Genomic DNA, 20446 nt, shown 5'->3' with positions numbered 1-20446 from the left:
ATACATACACATACATACATATGTGTACGTACACGTACACACACACACACACACACACACACACAGAGATATTTGGACAAAGAATCTCCTGAAACAAACTTAATCTGCTTCCTTCCAATCAATCAATATCTCATAAGCATGGGCAACTGAGTTACGACTTAGTAGACAAGTGTTAGTGAACTGCTTGAGCACACAGAAGTTAAATAACTTGTCCACAGTCACATGTTTATCTTTCATTTTTGAAGAGGACCAATGACATCACAGGGCAATGTCTTGACTTGTGCGTGGACTGGATTTAAGTGAGGCAGAGTTGCACAAAATCGTTAGCCTCATTCTCTCCTCCAAAGTCATCAAAGTTCAGTGGCAAGACAAAAGTCAAGATGACTGCTTATGGCCCAGAATGCAACGGATGACCTTGGCATCTTCAATGTCTGCCTAAGCTGTAAATGCTCCATAGCACCTACTTCAGCCACCTTCATGGCAAATTATTTCAAAGGACACCTTATATACTTCTGCTTCAGGACCTGCTTTTCAGCCTTGAAAACTCGGGACACTGATAATTTTCAGCTCTAATTAGCTAGGTCATGCTTCTCTGAATTGATTCATAGTAATCATATTCTATAAACCACAAGGATTATCAATTGTTCTCATTAGTCCATTCAGTCCGGGGAAGTCTTCATTTGCTTGGGGTAGACATCCTCCTAACTCACCAAATGGGGTGGAGGCCTGTCAGTTATCCTCAACCTTGTTTAGCCTATCACTGTGGTGTGGCTGCCATGCAGCTACAATTTCTTGGAGCCACAGGTGAAAGCTGAATGCCAGGTGGACAACAAAGGTAGATAAGCTGCCCTGGAAAGGGCTCAGCAAGCTCTCACACCAGAGGTGCTAGTACTCCCTGAACACTCCATACACACCAGAGTCACATAGCTAGTAAGTATAAGAGAGGTAGTATTTGAACCTAGGTTTTCTTGACTCCAAACATGGGACTGTCATGCTGCCTCTCAGAAGAACATATTAGAGCTAGAAAGGCCCTCAGAGATCAAATAGTCCAACCCTCATTTTACAGACAAGTAAATTCAGGACTAGATATTATGATTTGCACAAATTAACAGTAAAAAAGTGATAGGAAAAGGATTCCAAACTAGGTTTCATGGTCTTTCCACATTACAATGCTGCCCTAAATTGAAAACTTAATTCTATACTATCTTCTATTACTCATGACTGTTTTATATATGTTTTCATTTTTTCCTAACTATAAAATCTTTAAGGAAAAAGACAATGTCATCTTTTGCCCATCCTTAGGACCTGTTAAACAGTATTACAGCAAAGGTTTTTTTTTCCTTTCAGTATTTAGAAGCGACATATATACTATGCACATACAGTCTCTAGAAGATATTATACTGTTGACAGTCTCTTTTCCTATTGGTTTAAAAGGCAACTTCAAAGATCATTGCTACAATAATCACAGAAATATTTTTCTCCAATCAGGTAAAGAACTCCTTATTAACCCAAAAACATTTCAGCAACACTAACAAGAACTTTCATTAATGCAACCCAACATTTGAAATACTTAAAGAAGTACTTTTAAAAAAAATATCCATAAAATGGTTCAAAATTTGTGAATGTGGTAAGAATAGCCAGAACAGCAGCATAGCCAATATAGCTGCATAAACATTCAGATCCCATGAAAATTGTGAATATTTCTACTTAAATGGGAAAGTTTGTGGAGGATAAAATGCAGGAAGTGACAGATAACAAACTGGATGGCCAGATTAGAATCTAAAAAGCTCTAGAGGTAAAATATCTTAAGATGAAATCTAGAAATTTATATGTATTATATCTACAGGCTGGTTAAAACACTTCAATTGCATTAGGACAAGATACAGTCATTTGTGGCTCAGTAAGAATTAGTCTGAAAAGATATGAGAGTTTTAGTGGACTTAACTTTAATGAACTTTAGTGAGCCAACAGTGTGATATGGCAACCAAAAAAGCTAATAATACTAGCCTGTTTTAAGTGATACAACACCCAGAATGAGGAACATTATAGCCTGCTGTGCTTTGCCCTAACAAGGCTATATTTATTATTCAGTTCTGGACATCGTGTTTTAGGAAGAACATTTAGAAACTGGAACCCGTTCAAGAGAGTGGCCAAGACCATAACACTATAGGTATCATATCATACCATAATTAGAATAAATGTTTAATCTGGAGAAAAGATTTAATGAAAATCTGATGTCAAGCATCTGCAAGATAATCATATAGAAGAACAGTTTATATTTATTTTGGTGGCCCAGAGGAAAAATTATGAGCAACAAGTCAAAGTTTTAGTAAATTAGACTTTGGCTTGAATTTTTAAAAAGAATGCACCTCAAAGTTAGAGCCACTCAAAAACAGAACAAGCTGTTTCTAGGGCCTGGGGTGACCCAAGACTCTTGGAGGTTTTGGCTTCTGTTCAAAAATACATTACATTAAATGACTTCAAAGATTTTTTCCAGCTCAGATTTTATAGGGATACAATCATTTTTGTATCCTCCTACAATGCCTAACACAACATTTAATACATAAATATTTGATTTGACATAGGCAAAAAACAAACAAATCCTGAATTGGTAATCCTCATGGTTAATAGGGTACATTTAGTATGAATCAATTCAGAGAAGCATGACCTAGCTAATTTGAACTGAAAATTATCAAAGTCCCAGGATATCATTTTCAAGGCTGAAAAGCAGATGCTGAAGCAGAAGTATAAGATGTCCTTTGAAATAACTTGACACTTGAACTACAATGATAATGTAAGCCAAGCAGAACATATTCTGTTAATTTTCCCCCTGTATCAATCAGAGAATAATCTAATTTATTCAAAATGTTTCAGAAATTAATTTAAAACATTAAGATTATGAATGCAAAGGAAACAATGCAAACCCTCCTACCTATGTCCTTTGAAGAATTATTTCCATCACCACCTGGAAGTTCCTGTTCACTTTTAAAAGATTCAAAGTTGGTAGGATGGTTTGGACTAAACCTGGTGGGAGAATTTCTGGAATGCTGAGTTAACTGGTAATCACTTGCAACCCCTTTACCTGAATAGTAGAGAAAGAAACCAAATTAGATATCAAACGACAGAAACCCTATATTCAAAGCAGAGATGTTTCTCAGCTGGTATAAACTTCATAAAATGAGATTAGTTCAATTGCAATGTAATTTCCTTGGGTGAACTGCTCTATCATTCCAGAAAATAACCAGAGCAGAAAGAAGTTTATCTACCTCAAAGACACCTTCTACACATTCATGGTACCTAGAGAAGGAAAGGACCTCAGTACAATTCCCCACATCTTATACATAGGAAACTGAGATGCAATGGGGAAGTGATTCTCAGTTAAGATCACAGGAACAGAGCCAGATCTTGAAGCTAGATGCTCTGACTTCCAAGTGTGAATATTACATATGGATATACTCTCTGAACCATACCATGCTGCCTCTCATAGGCCTAGGTGAAAAATTTTATGTGGTGTCATGACTGACAACTTTTTAAACAGTTTTTCTCCCTGAATGCTACAATTCAAACCAAAAATATATCCCAGAATGCTGATTTCTTACTTTAATACTTCAAAGATCTGTGATATCAATAAGTGGTGGGAGTACTCCTTTCCACCAACAAATCTTAACTTTCTATGACAAGTATTTCAGTGAGGTGCTATGGTCAATCTGGTAATGAACATCCCTGACTCAGTTACACTGGTAAACTGAAAGGCATGCAGTCCATAACCAGTCTGATAGGAGCTACCAGCACCTGTGCTCTATTAGCATCTTGTTATAAAAGCCTAGGGCACTACATCATAATGGGGCATCAGTGAAGGAGGACTTCAGTGAAAGACATTTAACCACCTAACAGAGACACTGTGAAGAAAATGTTGTGAACATTAAAATACTATATAAAGATAGCTTACTAGCTACTAGTAAACTAAACTATTATTAGTTGTAACATGACTTTAAATTAAATACAACTAGGTAAAAACAATATTGTTTATCCTGCTGAGATAGCAGAAATAACTGTTCCAACTTTATTCAGTTTTCTCTTAACAGCAGAAGCATAAGACCTGTCAATCGATGTATTTTTTCAGTATGAAATTACATCCAACTACTTCTATTTTCTTTGCCATACAAATAATAAATACACTGCATCAATTGACATAGCTTGATCCTTTGAGGTATTCAAGACATTTTCAATGTTAAGGTCAGAAATAACCCACTATTATTGTCAGATAAAGTACACAACCTATTTTCTTATAACACTTTTTCTATCCCTTTTGTTTCAAGTTTTTACTGTAAGGACAGTCTCCTTATGGTCCCAAAAACATCAATGCTTTGGCTTATGCTGTTCTCTCCACTTAAAATGTCCTCTGTGTTTCATGGAGCTCTCCCTAATGCTCAAGCTCTGAGACAGTAAAGTATAAAGAACACTATATTTGGAATCAAAGACCTGGATTCAAATTTGGGCTCTATTTTTTATGACCTTTATGACCACGGCAAGACACTTTACCTTTCTGGATGTTTTTCCACCTGTATAATGAAATTATACTAAATAACTTTTAACATCATAAAACCACAGAATGCTGGAGACTGAAGAAACTTTAAAGGTGTTTTAGAAGAGGAAATGAAGTACAGACAGATGAAGTCATTTGCCCAATCAGCAAAACCAGAAATTGAACCCAGGTCTTCTCACTCCAAATCAACTTGAACTTCTCCAATTCTCAATCTTATCATCTTTTCTCTTAATTCCTCTGGTCTAATCTATATAACAGGCAATTTGAAAGTTACAGTAGTTGTGTCTTTTCCTACATGAAGTACAAGTTACCATTCCCTAAACTTTTATATTCCCTACAACAACTCATGGGTATAATAAAAATATTATCTGTATCACAAGAATGTAAAGGAAATGCTGTGTATGTATATGTCTATGACTGGTTGACAGAAATGTATGTATACATGTATTGACTGACTGATAGGAACAATTTAGTTTCCATCCAGATAGCCTTTATCTAGAAAACCACACACCCTCCTATCAGGAAGTTAAACTCTCATACTCACTTTGTATAGGCAACTGAAAAACTGTCATCGTCTCATCTTTGTACTCTGGAGCTGAATAGGGTCGGACAGCTATGAGATATTTAACAAAAGCACAAAAGAACAAATTAGTATAGATAGTCATAGAGGAAGTGAAACAAGATTAGACCACAAAACAACCCAATTCTCTTTACTGTGGATAAGAATTTGTGTTCCTAACTTTTCATGGCCTTTTGTTTTGGCCTGGACCTATAATTTCATTGACTCAGGGACTAATATGCATTCTGCAATTTTATAGTCTTGGGGTAGTGAGACAGTAAGTGCCTTGCCCAGGACCACAAAACCAATATGTGTCAGAGGAAAGACTTGAATCCAGATCTTCCTCACTTCACCATACTATATAACTTCACATCACTAAATGAAGCAAAGCATTCTAATAGTTTTAAAAAGACAAATCAGAGAAAGAAAAATACTTTCATCACCATAAATTAGAACTTACAGAGCATCTATAGGTTAAAATATCACTAATCTTTTCCACTATAATTAGAGCTATTATTTTTAAGTACTATATATCCAAAGCAATCCAATGCCTGTTGTCTTAATTTTATCAAGATAACTCACTGGTCATAACAAACATTTCTTCTGAATAACCCACATGGACATCACCAGATGGTAAATACAGAAACCAAATGAATTATATACTTGTGCAGCCAAAGGTGGAAAATCTCTATACATACAGTCAGTTAAAACAAGACCTGGAGCTGACTATGGCTCAGATCATGAGCTGCTTATTGCAAAATTCAAACTCAAACTGAAAAAAGTAGGGAAAACCATCTTACCATAAAGGTATGACTTAAATAACATCCTTTATAAATATGAAGTGGGGGAGATTTAAGGAATCAGAGCTGGTAGACAGAATGCTAAAGAATTATTGTTAGAGGTACACAATATTACACAAGAGACAGCAACAAAGAAAAAGTAGAGCAAGAAAGCAAAATGACTGTCTGATAAGACTACAAATAGCTGAGGAAAGAAGGAAAGTGAAGGGGAATAAAAGGGAAAGAGATATAACCAACTAAACGCAGAATTCTAGAGAATAGCAAGGAGAGAGGTTTTCTTAAATGAGTAATGCAAAGAAATAGAAGAAAACACGAGAGTGGGAAAGACAAGGTCTTTTCAAGAAAATTAGAGATATCAAGGGAACATTTCATGCAAAAATGGGCATGATAACAAATAAAACCAATGAAACCAAGATTAGAAGGAAAGCAGAAAGCTGGGAAACAATTTTTACAGCCATTATCTCTGACAAAGGTCTCATTTCTAAAACATATAGAGAAATAAGTTGAATTTATAATAATACAAGTTATTCCCCAATTGATACATGGTCAAAGGATATGAACAGCAGTTTTCAGAGGAAGAAATTAAAGCTATCTATAGCCAAATGAAAAAAATGCTTTAAATCACTAATGATTAGAGAAATGCAAATCAAAACAACTCTGAGGTAACACATCACACCTATCAGATTAGCTAACAAGACCAAAAAGGAAAATGATAAATGTTGGAGAAGATGTGGGAAAATTGGAACACTAATGCATTGTTAGTGGAGTTGTGAACTGATCTAGCCATTCTGGAGAGCAATTTGGAACTATGCCCAAAGGGCTATAAAATTACGCATATCCTTTGACCCAGCAGTACCACTTCTTGGTCTGTATCCCAAAGAGATCATAAAAAAGGGAAAAGGACCCAAATGTACAAAAATATTTATAGCAGCTCTTTTTTGTGGTGGCCAAGAATTGGAAATTGAGCGGACAGCTAACAACTGGGGAACGGCTGAACAAGTTGTGGTATATGAATATAATGGAATGTGCTATAAGAAATGATGAGCAAGCAGTTCATCCAGACAAACTTGGAACGACTTACATGAACTGATGCTGAGTGAAATGAGCAGAACCAGGAGAACATTATACACAGTAAAAGCCATGATGTGTAACGACTGACTTTGATAGACTTGGCTCTTCTCAGCAATGCAAGGATCTAAGACAACTCCAAAAGACTCACAATGGAAAATGCTACCCACATCCAAAGAAAGAACTATGGAGTCTGAATGCAAATGGAAGCATACTATTTGCTCTCCTTCTGTTGTTTTGTTTTATTGTTTCATTCTCATGGTTCCTCCCATCAGTTCTAATTCTTCTTCACATCATGACTGATGGGAAATATGCTTAATATGAATGTATAAGTGAAGCCTATATCAGATTACACACTGTCTTGGGGAGGGGGGAGAAAACTTAAAACTCAAAATGTTATGAAGTAAATATTAAAAACAAAAAATAAATTAATTAAAAAATGGGCATAATAAAAGACAAAAATGATAAGGACTAACTAAATAGAAGCAGAAGAAATTAAGAAGTTGCAAGAATATCCAGAAGAACTGTACCAGATCTTAACTTATCTTAACATCACTAATAACCATGACGGTGCGGTTACTAATCCAGAGCAAGACATCCTGGAGAATGAAGTCAAGTGTGCCTTAGGAAGCATTGATTACAATAAGGCTAGTAGAGGTATGCAATTCCAGCTAAGCTATTTAAAATCCTAAAAGATAATGCTGTTAAAGTGCTGCACTCAAAAAATAAAATAAAATAAAATAAAGTGCTGCACCTCAATATGGCAGCAAACTTGGGACTGGAAAAGTTTGGGATTGGAAAAGATCCATTTATATCCCAATCCTAAAGAACAACAATGCCAAAGTATGTTCAAATTACTGAAAAATTGCACTCACTTAACAGGCCAGCACAGTTATGCTTAAGATTCTGCAAACTAGGCTTCATCAATATGTGATGCGAGGATTACCGGAAAAGCAAGCTGGTTTTCCAAGAGGCAGAAGAATTAGAGATCAAATTGCCAACATTTACTGGATTATAGAGAAAGCAAGGAGTTCCTGAAAAACATCTACTTCTGCTTCACTGATCACAACAAAAGTAGCAAGTCCTCAAAGAGTTGGGAGTATCAGATCATCTTACTTGTCTCCTGAGGAACCTGTATACAGGCCAAGAAGTAACAGTTAGAAGCAAACATGGACCAACTGATTGGTTTATGATTGGAAAGTACAACAACACTACATATTGCCACCATATCTATTTACCTTATATGCAGAGTACATCATACAAAATGCCACGCTGGATGAATCAAAAGATGGAATTAAGGTTGCTGGGAGAAAGAGCAACAACATCAGATATGCTGATAACACTCTGACTGCAGAAAGTGAAGAGAAATCAAGAAGCCTCTTAATAAGGGTAAAAGAGGAGAGTGTAAAAGCTAGCTTGAAGCTTAACATCAAAAAAATTAACATCTTGGCAACAGGCTCCATTATGTCCTGGCAAATGGAGGGAGAAGAAATGAAAGCACTGTCAGATTTTATATTCTTGGGCTCAAAGATCACTGCAGATGGTGACTGACACCATGAAATTAAAAGACACTTGTTCCTTGGAAGGAAAGTTATGCCAAATCTGGACAGCATATCAATAAAGATCCATATACTCAGAAGCTATGATTTTTCCAGTAGCAATGTATGGCTGTGAGAGTTAGACTATAAGGAAAGCTGAGCACCACAGAATCAACACTTTCAAAGTGTGGTGCTGGAGAAGACTTTTGATAGACAGCACAGAGATCAAATCAGTCAATACTTAGAGAAATTATTTCAGATTATTCACTGGAAGGTCAAATATTGTAGCCAAGGTTTAAATACAATGGCCACATAATGAGAAGACTGCATTCAGTGGAAAAGACTGGGAAGCTGGGAAAGATTGAAGGCAAAAGAAAAAGGGGATGGCACAGGATGAGAAAGAGAGGTAGTGTCACAGAAACAACAAACATGAATTTGGACAGACTTCAAGATACTGGAGGAGAGAAGGCCCTGGCTTGCCACGGTCCATGAGGTCCCCAAGAGTCAGACATGACTTAACAACGACAAAGCCTGCTGTCTTACTCCTACTGAATTCTAGGCCTATTTCACTATTGTCTACAAGGTGTGTCCCAGGTAATGTTACTGATGGATTAATTCAATGGACTGCCCACCCTACTGCATGTCATGGTCTGAAAAATAGGCATTTCTTTATCCATCTACTCATGTCATTATCTAGACAATAGGCATTTCTTATCCATTTAATTTTTCCTGCATGGACTGTTAGGTCAATCTCTTTTGAATAATCATAGCTTTCACTGAGGAAGTCTAGTAACGTTCTGGGGCTTAATGTAATCAGGACAATGTCATACACAAACAGGAGAATCTGGAGGACCTCACCATCTAGAGGGAACCTCTCTTCTATACGGCCTTTGAATGAACATCCTATAATTATGAAAAACAGCTTTAGAGGAGCACAACTCCCTACTGATATAAGTAACCAGACAATCACTGTAGCTGTTTATGAAGGACCAATTTAACATATACAGGAAACATTTATTGAACAGCAGTCTTTAAGGGTTCATTTTTCTAATCTTTTTTTTTTTGAGGGGAAGGGAAGAACTGGTATTCAACAAAAAATAAACAAGCTGGATCTTGTATACTTTGCACAATTTAGTCATTGAGTGGCTGTAATGACTGGACCAGTCAACTACAAAATTTAGCTTGTTCCTTTCTCATTTTCATCAAGGATACTCTTAATACAAATATAGATTTTTCTCATCTTCTTAATGTCTATGAGAAGGGAGACACCTGCATTTATAGTTATGGATGGTCTTTACTGGGTTCATGTTTCAACAGTGTTCATATTTCTTTTCTTATAATATATTCTCTTTCTGCAATCTTTAAAAATGATCTCTCCATGCTTTTAAGATGGTGCTCCCTCCAGCAGATTTTCTTGGTGTAGATCTGGTTAGACTTAGTTAGTATTTTTAACTTTGTTTTTCTAAGAGTCTTTTCTCCTTAATACAGCATATTGCAAACTGAAGTGTTAAGACATATACTGATATATATTAAGAAATATATTGATAACCATGATACTCAATACTTGCATTACAGAGGCAACAAAACAAAATGCTATTCTGGGTTTAAGTAGGGGGTTCACTAACAACTGCAGAGTAAAAGGAAGACAACAGAGAAAGTGGCAATGATTTGGGCTTTAAAACATAAGATGTCAACAGACAAGAAGGAGGAAAAGTATTTTAGGAATAATGAATAAATAAAAGCAGAGGCAGGAAAACACAGGGTGGTAGGAAGGCAGAGTCATCCACAGTAGTTGCAACATTAAATCTATCTAAAATGAGGAGCAACTATTTAGAACCCACAATACTGTATCTGTACACAGTTGCTTTTAAAAATTATTCCTAGAAAATTGAGGGGGATGTCCATCAACTGGGGAATGGCTAAACAAGTCATGGTATATGAATGTAATGTAACACTATTGTGTTATAAGAAATGATGAGTTGGCAGACTACAGAAAAACCCGGAAAGACTTGTATGGACTGATGCTGAGTGAAGTTAGCAGAACCAGGAGAAAGCTGTATACAATAACAACCACGTCGTGTGATGACTAATGTTGATAGATTTAGCCCTTCTCAGCAATGCAAGGATCAAAGACATCTCCAAAGGTCTCATGATAGAAAATGCTATCCATATCCAAAGAAAGAACTACAGAGTTCGAATGCAGGTGGAAGCATACTATTTGCTATTTTTTTCCTTCTGTTTTGTTGTTTTCTCTTTCTTGTGGTTCCTCCTATTGGTTCTAATTCTTCCTTACAAGATCACTAACGTGAAAACATGTTTAATAGGAATGGATATGTATAGTCTATATCAGATTGAGCGCCATCTTGGGGAAGCGGAGAAAAATTTAAAACTCAAAAGCTTATGGAAGTGATTGTTGAAAAAGAAAAATAAATTAATAAAAAAAATTATTCCTAGAGACTCTTTGCTCCCCATTTGACACTTTAAGACTCTCCCTTTACCACCATCACTCAGTAACCTCTTTGAGTTTCAATTTATCTATATTACCCAATCAAAATTATGATTAACTTTTATCTAGAAACCCCGAGGATTCTCCCCTTCCTTCTTTAATGAATTCATCAACTGGCTCCCAGGCTTTCCTCTGTAATTCCTGCCCTCTTACTTCAACAATATATGAAGACTCTCTCAAACATCCAAACTTCTTTGTTCTTTGAAGTACCTATTTCCCATGACCTATTCCACCACAGCTAGAGATGATCATATCCTTGATCATCACCTACAAGTATTCCCCCCTTCAATGCTAAAGAACTGTGAATGAAATTATTTTATCTGATTATATTTTATCATTTTTTCCCCTTGCCTTATGACCCTGAACCTTGTTTTTCTGTTCTCACTGTGATTGCTAATCCTTCCATCCCTCACTTCTTTCCAAGGCCATCACTCCATTCAATGACTACACTCCCCTCTATTCCCCACCAGTTTAAATCTATACTGGAGTCCCTTTCCCCCCTCTTTTTATGAAAGATCATGACTTGTTATGCTCCAATCTTGGATCACTCTCACTATATGATGCCTCTGTTCCACCTGTTGTTGAATAAAGCTGGAGTAAAATTACAAAACCATACTGAATGGGTCCACTAAAAATTTGTTACAAAATCTCAAATGGGCCTTTGCTGCAGCAAGGCAATCCTTTTTAACCTCCCTAATCATTCATTATCTCATTACACAGAGAGGCTCTTCCAAACCTTCTCATCCCTCCTTGACTCTCCCATGGATCTACCTCCTCCCCCTCAGCTTGTCTTATTTCACAGGAAAAAAATTAAGGCCATTCACCTATACCTCCCTCTTACTGCTGCCTCATCTCATTTCACTCAGATGCTTTTCCCCACTATGTCCTCCTACACCTGTGTCATCTCAAGTGGTGGCTTTTCTTGACAAATCAAACTTCTCATATGTGCACTAGTGATCCCATTTCATCTAACAGATTGCCCCCTCTACCATTTCTACTTTCTAATTAATCTTCACTCCTTTTTCTACTGGCAACTTCCATGATGCACGTAAAACATCCATGTCTCCTCAATCTTTAAAACACCTTTACTTAATCTGACCAATCCCTACAGCTATTATCCTTTATCTCTCCTCCCTTTCATGGATAAAACTCATTGAGAAAGTCATCACAACTGGCAACTCCACTTATTTTCCTTTCCCCCTCTTCTTACCTCTCTGCGGTCTGGCATATGACCTCACCATTCAACTATTACTGATCTGTCAAAGTTACCAATGATTTCCTAACTATCCAATGGCCTTTTCACCTTCTCCTTGATACTTGCTCCTTTCTAGATTTTCACGACACTGTTTCCTCCTGGTGTTCCTCCTATCTGCCTGACTACTCCTCAGTCTCCTTTCCTGCATCCAGGTCACACTCATTAACAATAGCTGTTCCTCCAAGGCTTTCTTTTCTTTTTCCTCTATACTATTTTGCTTTGTGGTCTCATTAGCTCTCCCATATTCAATTATCTCTAATAAGAAATTCTCAAATTTATCCCACCCTAACTTCCAGTCCTGCATTTCCAATTGCTATTGGACATTTTGAAACAGATGTTCTATAAATATAACATCTTAAACTCAACTTGTCCAAAGGTGAATATATTACCTTTCCCCCAATCCCCATCTTTTTTCCAAATTTCCTATTAAATTCTACCATATTCCTAACCTAAGTATCATACTTCACTCCTCATTTCCATCTCACCATAACCTACCAGTTGCCAAGTTCCATTGATTCTGCCTCTAAACATCTCCTATACATCCCCTTCTCTCCTCTAACTCTGCCACCACCCCAGTACAGACCATGTCCCATTGCAATAGCCTTTTGGTAGCTCTACTTGTCTCCAATTTTCTCCCAACTCTAGTTCATCCTTCCCTCAGCTGCCAAAGTGATGATCTTAAAGCACACATCTGGTCATATCACTCCTCTATTCAATAGAATATTTGGCCCTGTTACCTCTAGGATCAAATAAAAAATTCTGTTTGCCTTGTACAGGGCTTCACAACTTGATCCCTCCTACTTTTCCAGTCTTCTTTTTAACTCTTTTCCAGGTACTCTACAATCCAGTGGCACTGGACATAAGACCCTCCATGCCTTTTCACTAGCTGTACCTCATTCCTGGAATGCTCTCCCTGTTTATACCTCTGACTTCTCTGGCTTTGTTCAATGCTCAACCCAAATCCTACCTTCTATAAAAGGCTTTTATGCTTTTTATATAAGGCATATGTAAATGGCCACTCTCACTGTTGTTGTCTTTGCTCTGAGATCAACTCCAATTTACTCTGTATATACCTTACATGTATATAATTGTTTGCATATTGTCTCTATCACTAAAACGAGCTTCCTGTGGACATGGACTGGTTTTTGGCCTTCTTTGTACCCTGATCACTTAAGAAGTGCCTGCCACAGAATAACAAGTGTTTGTTGATACAACCTGACTTAACCTGTGATGAATAAGACTAAGGGATAAAAGAAAACATTCTGAAAATATCAATTATTTGATATAAGGGTTTTTTTCATAAGATTTGCCTGAGGGCCAGTTTTTATCTTAAGGCTGACAACATAGTAAAACCACATAGGAACAGAATAGTAGATAAATCATTGTTGAACACATACCCAAGTTTATTCCTTTCAATGGACCAGAAAATACTTTGATAGCTTCTAAGTATTTTTCCTATAAAGAGAAAGATAAGACATTCTATCATATCTACAAGTTGATACAAGTTGAGAATGTATCTGATAAAAACAAAACTCTCTACAGATGTTAGAAAAATGTTGCCTAACTCATGGAAGGTAGCCAGAGCTACAATGAAAGTTAGAACACAAGATCCCATAATTTGAACCACTAGAAGTCTTCTCTTAAGAAAAATTCAAGTTGTTTGCTTTCCATATTTGAAGACTGGGCTCAGTACAATTGAGTCAGAAGGAAAGAGGCCAGGTCAACAAGCTGCTGCTGATTTGCAAATTATCTAGAATTTATGCTATATAGCATAATTCTGCTTTGTAAGAATAGTCCTAAAGTGACATTACTAATATTAAAAGCTTACAGAATTATGGATTGTTAGATGTGAAAGGGATCCCAAAGAGATCTCACAGAATGATCTGCTCCCCTTATTTTAAACATGAAGAAACAGGCTTAAGGAATCTAAGAGATTTGCCAAAACTAGAACGTACTCCAAGTTAAATGCTCTTTTCAATATTATCTGCCTCTCTTCATACCACACGGTAACAATCACTTTTTTCTGGTATTTAATTAGCCCTCCCCAATCTCCTTTGACCATTTCCCTGCTCTCTCCAGCCCTGAAACCCAAGGTACCTGGTAAACAAGCCAGTTGGGCCATTATAAGAATTCCCATATAGAATCCCAGTCAACAAAGATTTCCTTTTGACAAATTTTTAGACCAAAGTTTGTTTGTTTGTTTGTTTAAACAACTCAAACTTACCAACTGTGGTGGTCCAGAAAAAACACATTTTGGAAGCCCAGTTTCCTTTAAGGTAAGAATCATTCCTAAAAAGAAATAAGGTGGATATTATAAAATCATACAGATCTCTTTGCCATTTGTAACTGAGATTACTATTTGAGGCACTCTTTCCTGTCAAGGCTTATCTTTAAAAGAGGAAATGACCTCACCCCATTTAACTAGCTGTCCTCTTGTCTGTATTTCACCTTCTAAGAAGGAAGCAGGGAAAATTGGCAGCCCAGATGACAATGAAAATTTGGGTGAAACAGGTGAGTAAGAGGGTGTGGGCAATCATCAGAAATTATCCACAGAGCAGAAAAACACTTAAAAATTTTGGTTCAGCAGTGGACAGAAATAAGGAATATAATACTCAGCAATTAGGTCTGGCACAGTAGCGAATATGTAAATATGGAAAGATTCTGTGATACTGGGGACAGGTAGGTGGTACAGTGGATAGAGCATTGGCCCTGGACTCAGGAGGGCCTGAGTTCAAATCCGACCTCAGAAACTTGACACTTACTTACTAGCTGTGTGACCCTGGACAAGTCACTTAACCTCACTGCTTAGCAAAGAAAAAAAACCAACAAGAAACAAACAAGCAAAAAAAAAAGACTCTGTGATATTGTTTGGGAGGAGTCTTCTGAACTTCAAATCTCTGAGACATCAACAACCTAAAACGTAATGGAGTTCTGGGCTTGGATGCAGGAAGACCTGAATTCAAGTCCCACCTTTTTAAAATTATAAGCTGCAGAAGGCGCTGATCTGCATTGGTGCAGGAGAAGAATTTGTTCTCCCAGTGCATAAACATACACAGGCATAAAATTGCAGCAAGACACTCTGAGAGTAAGGAGGCAGCATGTGCCAGGCAAATCAAACCACCACCATCACCTCCCCTAAGAGACTGGTGGAGAAAGCCCAACATTCTGAAACTAAGAGTGTTGGGGGAGTAGCAGGGCCACTTCCTCTACCCTCTATTATAAGACTATTGGCCCTGCTTCCAGTCTAGTCTCCATCTCCACCAACAATCCAGGAAAGTAATTTCTACAGGGAAGAGATAAGTCATCCCATAAAACGCCAACCAAATCACCACCTAGAAGCCTGGCAAGCCAGCCCAGCTGAAGCAGCAAGGTACCCTGAGGGAGAGATAGGAGGCAAAATGTTTCAAGTGAAACCACCACCTCACCAATCCCAACCCTTCCCTTCCAGACCCTGCTGGAAAAAGCCCAGGGCCCTTTACACAATAGTCTTGGAAATAGCAGCACCCCAAGGCCTTGTTGCTAGCCCAAGCCCCATGTCCATCATCAAAGAGAGCAATCACTGTACATATATTCCTTATCATCTTCTTTATCACCACCATCACCAAATGGTGGCCAAATGGCTCTGATGAGCATGTCAGTCTAGAAGTCCTGTGAGTGACAGCTTCCCCCCAAAACCACCAGTTCTCCTTCCAATCTAGCCCTTGCAGGTATCTCTCCTTGGAAGCAACTCTTGTGGTGATTCAACCTGACAACTGATTCTGCAGGTCCTACAGTCATAGGTACTGAAGACTCAGAAAGTTCTCATCATCAAGGCCACTGGCATTGGTTTTAGCAGTAGAATTAACGGTAAAAAGATGCATTACCATCTACTTTGCTGTTGCACCCTAAGAACCACGAGAATTTTCCATTTGATTTGCAAATGAAATCATCTATATGTGTTGTCTCATTAAAACAGGAGAGAGTAAAGAATCTTATGTTTCTATCTATATCCCCAGAACTTAGCACAGTGCTCTTGACAATATTAAGTGACCCATGAGGATGATATAGTTACTAAGTATTGAAGGTAGGATTTGAATCCAGCACTTTCTACCTCCAAGCCCAGAATTCTGTTTACTCTATCAGTCAATATGCCTACACTACAGACCTATTTAATCCATGAGTCATGACTACTACCCATATATCACCCTTTTTAGTTTCCTGCCACAAATCTTTGGCACAGCAGCAAAGCAAGTCAAATGGGTAATAAATATTCAAAATTGGTCCACTGATTAAAGATGATTCCTTCACAAATCACAGGTTTTACTTAGCACACTAATGATGAATAGGCTAGAGAAGCAAGTGCTCTAGCTCACCTGAATTGTCATGGTATCTAGAATACATCAGACAGCCAGTAATTATTTGCTAAATAGATGAGTTAATATTGAGACAAGAAGTGATCAGGGAATCACTACTGATTAGAGAAATGCAAATCAAAACAATCCTCAGGTACTACATCACACCTATCAGATTGGCTAACAAGACACAACAGGAAAATCATAAATGTTGGAGAAGATGTGGAAAATTTGGAACACTAATGCATTGTTGATGGAGTTGTGAACTGATCCAACCATCCTGGAGAGCAATTTGGAATGATGCCCAAAGGGCTATAAAACTGTGCATACCCTTTGACCCAGCAGTACCACTTCTAGGGCTGTATCCCAAAGAGACCATAAAAAAGAGAAAAGGACCCATATGTACAAAAATATTTACAGCAGTTCTTTTTGCAGTGGCATAGAATTGGAAATTGAGCAGATGGCCAACAACTGGGGAATGGTTGAACAAGTTGTGATATATGAATGTAATGTAATACTACTGTGCTATAAGAAATGATGAGCAGGCAGACTTCAGACAAACCTGGAAAGACTTGTATGGTCAGATGCTGAGTGAAATAAGCAGAACCAGGAGAACATTATAACACAGTAACAGCCACGTTGTATGATGACTGCCTTTGATAGACCTGGCTCTGCTCAGCAATGCAAGGATCTAAGACAACTCCAAAAGACCCACAATGGGAAATGCTATCTACATCCAGAGAAAGAATCCAGAGTCTGAATGCAGATTGGAAGCATACTCTTTGCTCTCCTTTTCCTTTGTTGTTTTGTTTTATTGCTTCATTCTCGAGGTTCCTATTAGCTCTTTACACCATGACTAATGGGAAAATATGCTTAATATGAATGTATACTAAGTAGAGCATATATGAGATTGCACAGCATCTTAGAAGGAGGGGCAAAGGAGAGGGAGGAGGAGAAAATTTAAAACTCCAAATTTTATGAAAGTGAATGTTGAAAACTAAAAATAAATTAATTTTTTTTAAAGTTATCAGGGTTAGTTGAAATTCCAGGATACTACTAGGGATTCCTTCCCAGTACCCTGTACCTAAAAACAAACTCACCAGACAAACCTCCAACATTGGACCAGTGCATTCGAGTCAGGAAGATGTTATCCAAGCGAGCAATTTTCAGTCTAGAAAATAAAACGGAAGGACACATTGATAAATGTGTTAAATCGATAAAAAATGTCTTTATAAAGTTCCTATTTTCTTACAAAATGTTGTTGTTTTCATTGTCCTCAAAAATCCTTACAAAGAACAAAACCCAGAATCAACCACAAACCCAAAAGGAAGATGAACTCACTTGTGTTCCTGCATGATCCTCTGGATGCCTTCCCCACAATTGAATAGATACCTACAAAAATATCATCCAAGTCATTTCAGCTGGTATCAAGAGTTTTTAAGGCAGGGTATAAGTGCCCCATTTATATTCAAAGTTTTTCCCAAAACATTCCCAGTTTTCCCTCCTCACCTTTTCCCAAGTTCTCTCTTTAGTCCTGAAGGGTTGTGGTTTTTAAATTCTATTCATCCCTAAAAGAAAAGTCTGTTTGTAGAGACTAGGCTATTGCTCAATTATACCTTTTCTCCACTATGCTGTGTATAAGACTATATAGATTTAGAGCTGGAAGTGTCCTCCAAGATCACACAGACCAACTTCTCATTTTTACAAATAAGTACACTGAGGCCCCGGGAGGTGGAAAGGCTCACGAAATGTCATAGAGGTAGCAGAACCAGATCACTGAACCTAGGTCCTGACTCCAAATTCAGCACTTCCCACCCAATCACACAGCCTCTGGTTAGCACAGGGATGGGGAGTACCCGTCAAGGTGTTCAGGACGGAAATGACTTCTACACTACCGAGGGCATGATCCTAGAAGGGGCTTTGGGGTCCACCAAGTCCAACCTTCTCATTTTAAGGGAACCAAGGGGAGTGACTTGCCCAAGGTCAGTAACACAGTGCAAAGCAGGGAATCAAACTTAAGGCCGGGAGCCTGCCTCCACTGGACAGAATCTGAGGAAAGATGAAAGGAGAACGAAGTGGGGCGACGGGGGGCGGGGAGGGCAAAGGGAAAGGCGGGAGCATGATAATGAGAAAGCTGGTCAAGGTTGGACAGAAGGCGAACTGACCGGTTAAACTCCGAGAAGACGTAAAGAGCCGAGCCCGCATCGCGGGTCCCAGAGGCCACCACCTGCAGGTACACAGTGCTGGGTCCCCCGCGATCCCCAGCAGGACCGCGCTTCTCTCGCGTACGCAAATGCCGCAGAGGGTCCTTGGGAGGCCGCGGTCGGCGAGCGGAACCCTCAGACATGGCTCTCCCAAACCTCAAGCTCCAGTAGCCCCTGCGACCCGGAATGGCCCAAAGCAACCACAGAGGCCACATGCAGCAACGAGTAGTCTATGTGGATAAGAACACACACCTCCTCCGAGCCGGCCGAGCCCTTCCCAACACGTGAATGAGGCGCCGCTGCTTACGTCAAGCGCTCAGCCTATGGAAGGCCGACGACTTAGCTGGAAAGCCGTCCTCTCCAATAGGAAGGAGCCATTCTGTGGCTCGAGCTTGTAAATCAGATACCCAATAGGAGACCGCGTCTAATTGATGACTTAACGTTTACCTTGACCTATCGGGTAGCTTTAGGAAGTGGCCAAGCTTTGCAGTTACTTTAAAACAGTGTGAAGGCTTAGGGGTTTCTTAACCTTTCTCCTTAGCAATTTGTTCAAGTTTATGTTTCCCTTCTCGGAATATAAATACGTAACACTAGGTACATAAGATTATAAAGAAAACCAACCATATTGAAACACAGATATCAAGATTAAAACAAAACAGTTCATTGCAGCCCAAGAACCCCTGATGTAAATGAAGGTAGAATGGTCCATTCTCAGGTCTATCATGTTAACCTTTTATTTCAAAATATGGTATCTCAGGATTATTGTGCAAATAATAATAATTCATGCACACAATATCATAACAATACAAAGGACGCATTTCGTAATAACCTTATGTGATAGGTAGTGTACATAACATTATCGTTGTTTTACAGACTACCGGCAAAAGGGTAGTCAACTGACTGTGTCCATGGTTTTACAGATAGTGTAAGAAGCAGGTTATGAAAGTATCCTGATTCTTCCAGGTCCAGTGCTTTTCGTATTTTTAAGATACTGATAAATAATGCAGTATTTGGACACTTAAGTGTGATCTCACTGATGTGAGGGATTCCCTTTCGGAGTTAACAGAATGCCCACATAAATAAAACATCAAAAGACCTCAGCAGCTAGGCAAATGCTTGGTGGTGCATTAGATTTTCTTGTTTCCCGGTATCGTTTCTCTAGCTGCAACACTCTTTCTTTCCTACATAGAGAATTGGTTTTTGTTAAGAACTTTTCGACAAATTCATCGTTCCTTCCTACTGTATGTTGCCATCTTAATTTCTGTGTCTCTTACTCAACTTGCCTTTAGTATGTATCCAAGGCAGAATTGCACTCTATGGGAAGTTTTGGCAGAGACGTCTGTGTCATTGACGTCATTGCCTTGCCTGTGAAATCTCAGATGTTCATGCCCGAGAATTCTCAGGTCAGACTGTTCCAACTGCTACATTTCCTTTTTACCTCCAGCTTATTAGTTATTTTAATGTTTTTATTCATTTTGAACTTAAGAACAAAAAAAAAATTTCCATGTACACAGCACAACCTAAAAAGAGAATTCATTTTAAAGACGTGAATTTACATTTCACGCTATTGACTTTAAAAAAATTATGTAAGTATTACTTCAAAGCTTCTCTGCTTTCTATGATTCCTTCTAAATCTCTT

The 20446-nt window shown here is 38.2% G+C and overlaps 1 protein-coding gene across 1 annotated transcript in view; it reads right to left on the bottom strand.

Annotated features, from left to right (window-relative positions):
* The window catches only part of ELAC2 (elaC ribonuclease Z 2), a 51768-nt gene extending 32671 nt beyond the window's left edge, over positions 1-19097 (bottom strand). The window contains exons 1-7 of the mRNA XM_020965995.2: positions 18769-19097; positions 17945-17995; positions 17704-17774; positions 14497-14561; positions 13670-13727; positions 5091-5159; positions 2933-3082 (exon numbers count right to left, since the gene is read on the bottom strand). Coding sequence (XP_020821654.1) covers positions 2933-3082; positions 5091-5159; positions 13670-13727; positions 14497-14561; positions 17704-17774; positions 17945-17995; positions 18769-19022 — 718 coding nt within the window. The 5' untranslated portion in view covers positions 19023-19097. The remainder of the gene's footprint in view (positions 1-2932; positions 3083-5090; positions 5160-13669; positions 13728-14496; positions 14562-17703; positions 17775-17944; positions 17996-18768) is intronic.
* Positions 19098-20446: the final 1349 nt, after the last annotated feature.

This window comes from Phascolarctos cinereus, unplaced genomic scaffold (genome assembly GCF_003287225.1).
Source record: "Phascolarctos cinereus isolate Bilbo 61053 unplaced genomic scaffold, phaCin_HiC Scaffold_5;HRSCAF=322, whole genome shotgun sequence".
Lineage (NCBI taxonomy): Eukaryota > Metazoa > Chordata > Mammalia > Diprotodontia > Phascolarctidae > Phascolarctos > Phascolarctos cinereus.
The sequence above is the reverse complement of the archived record's forward strand: the minus strand, read 5'-3'. Positions and strand labels throughout refer to the sequence as shown.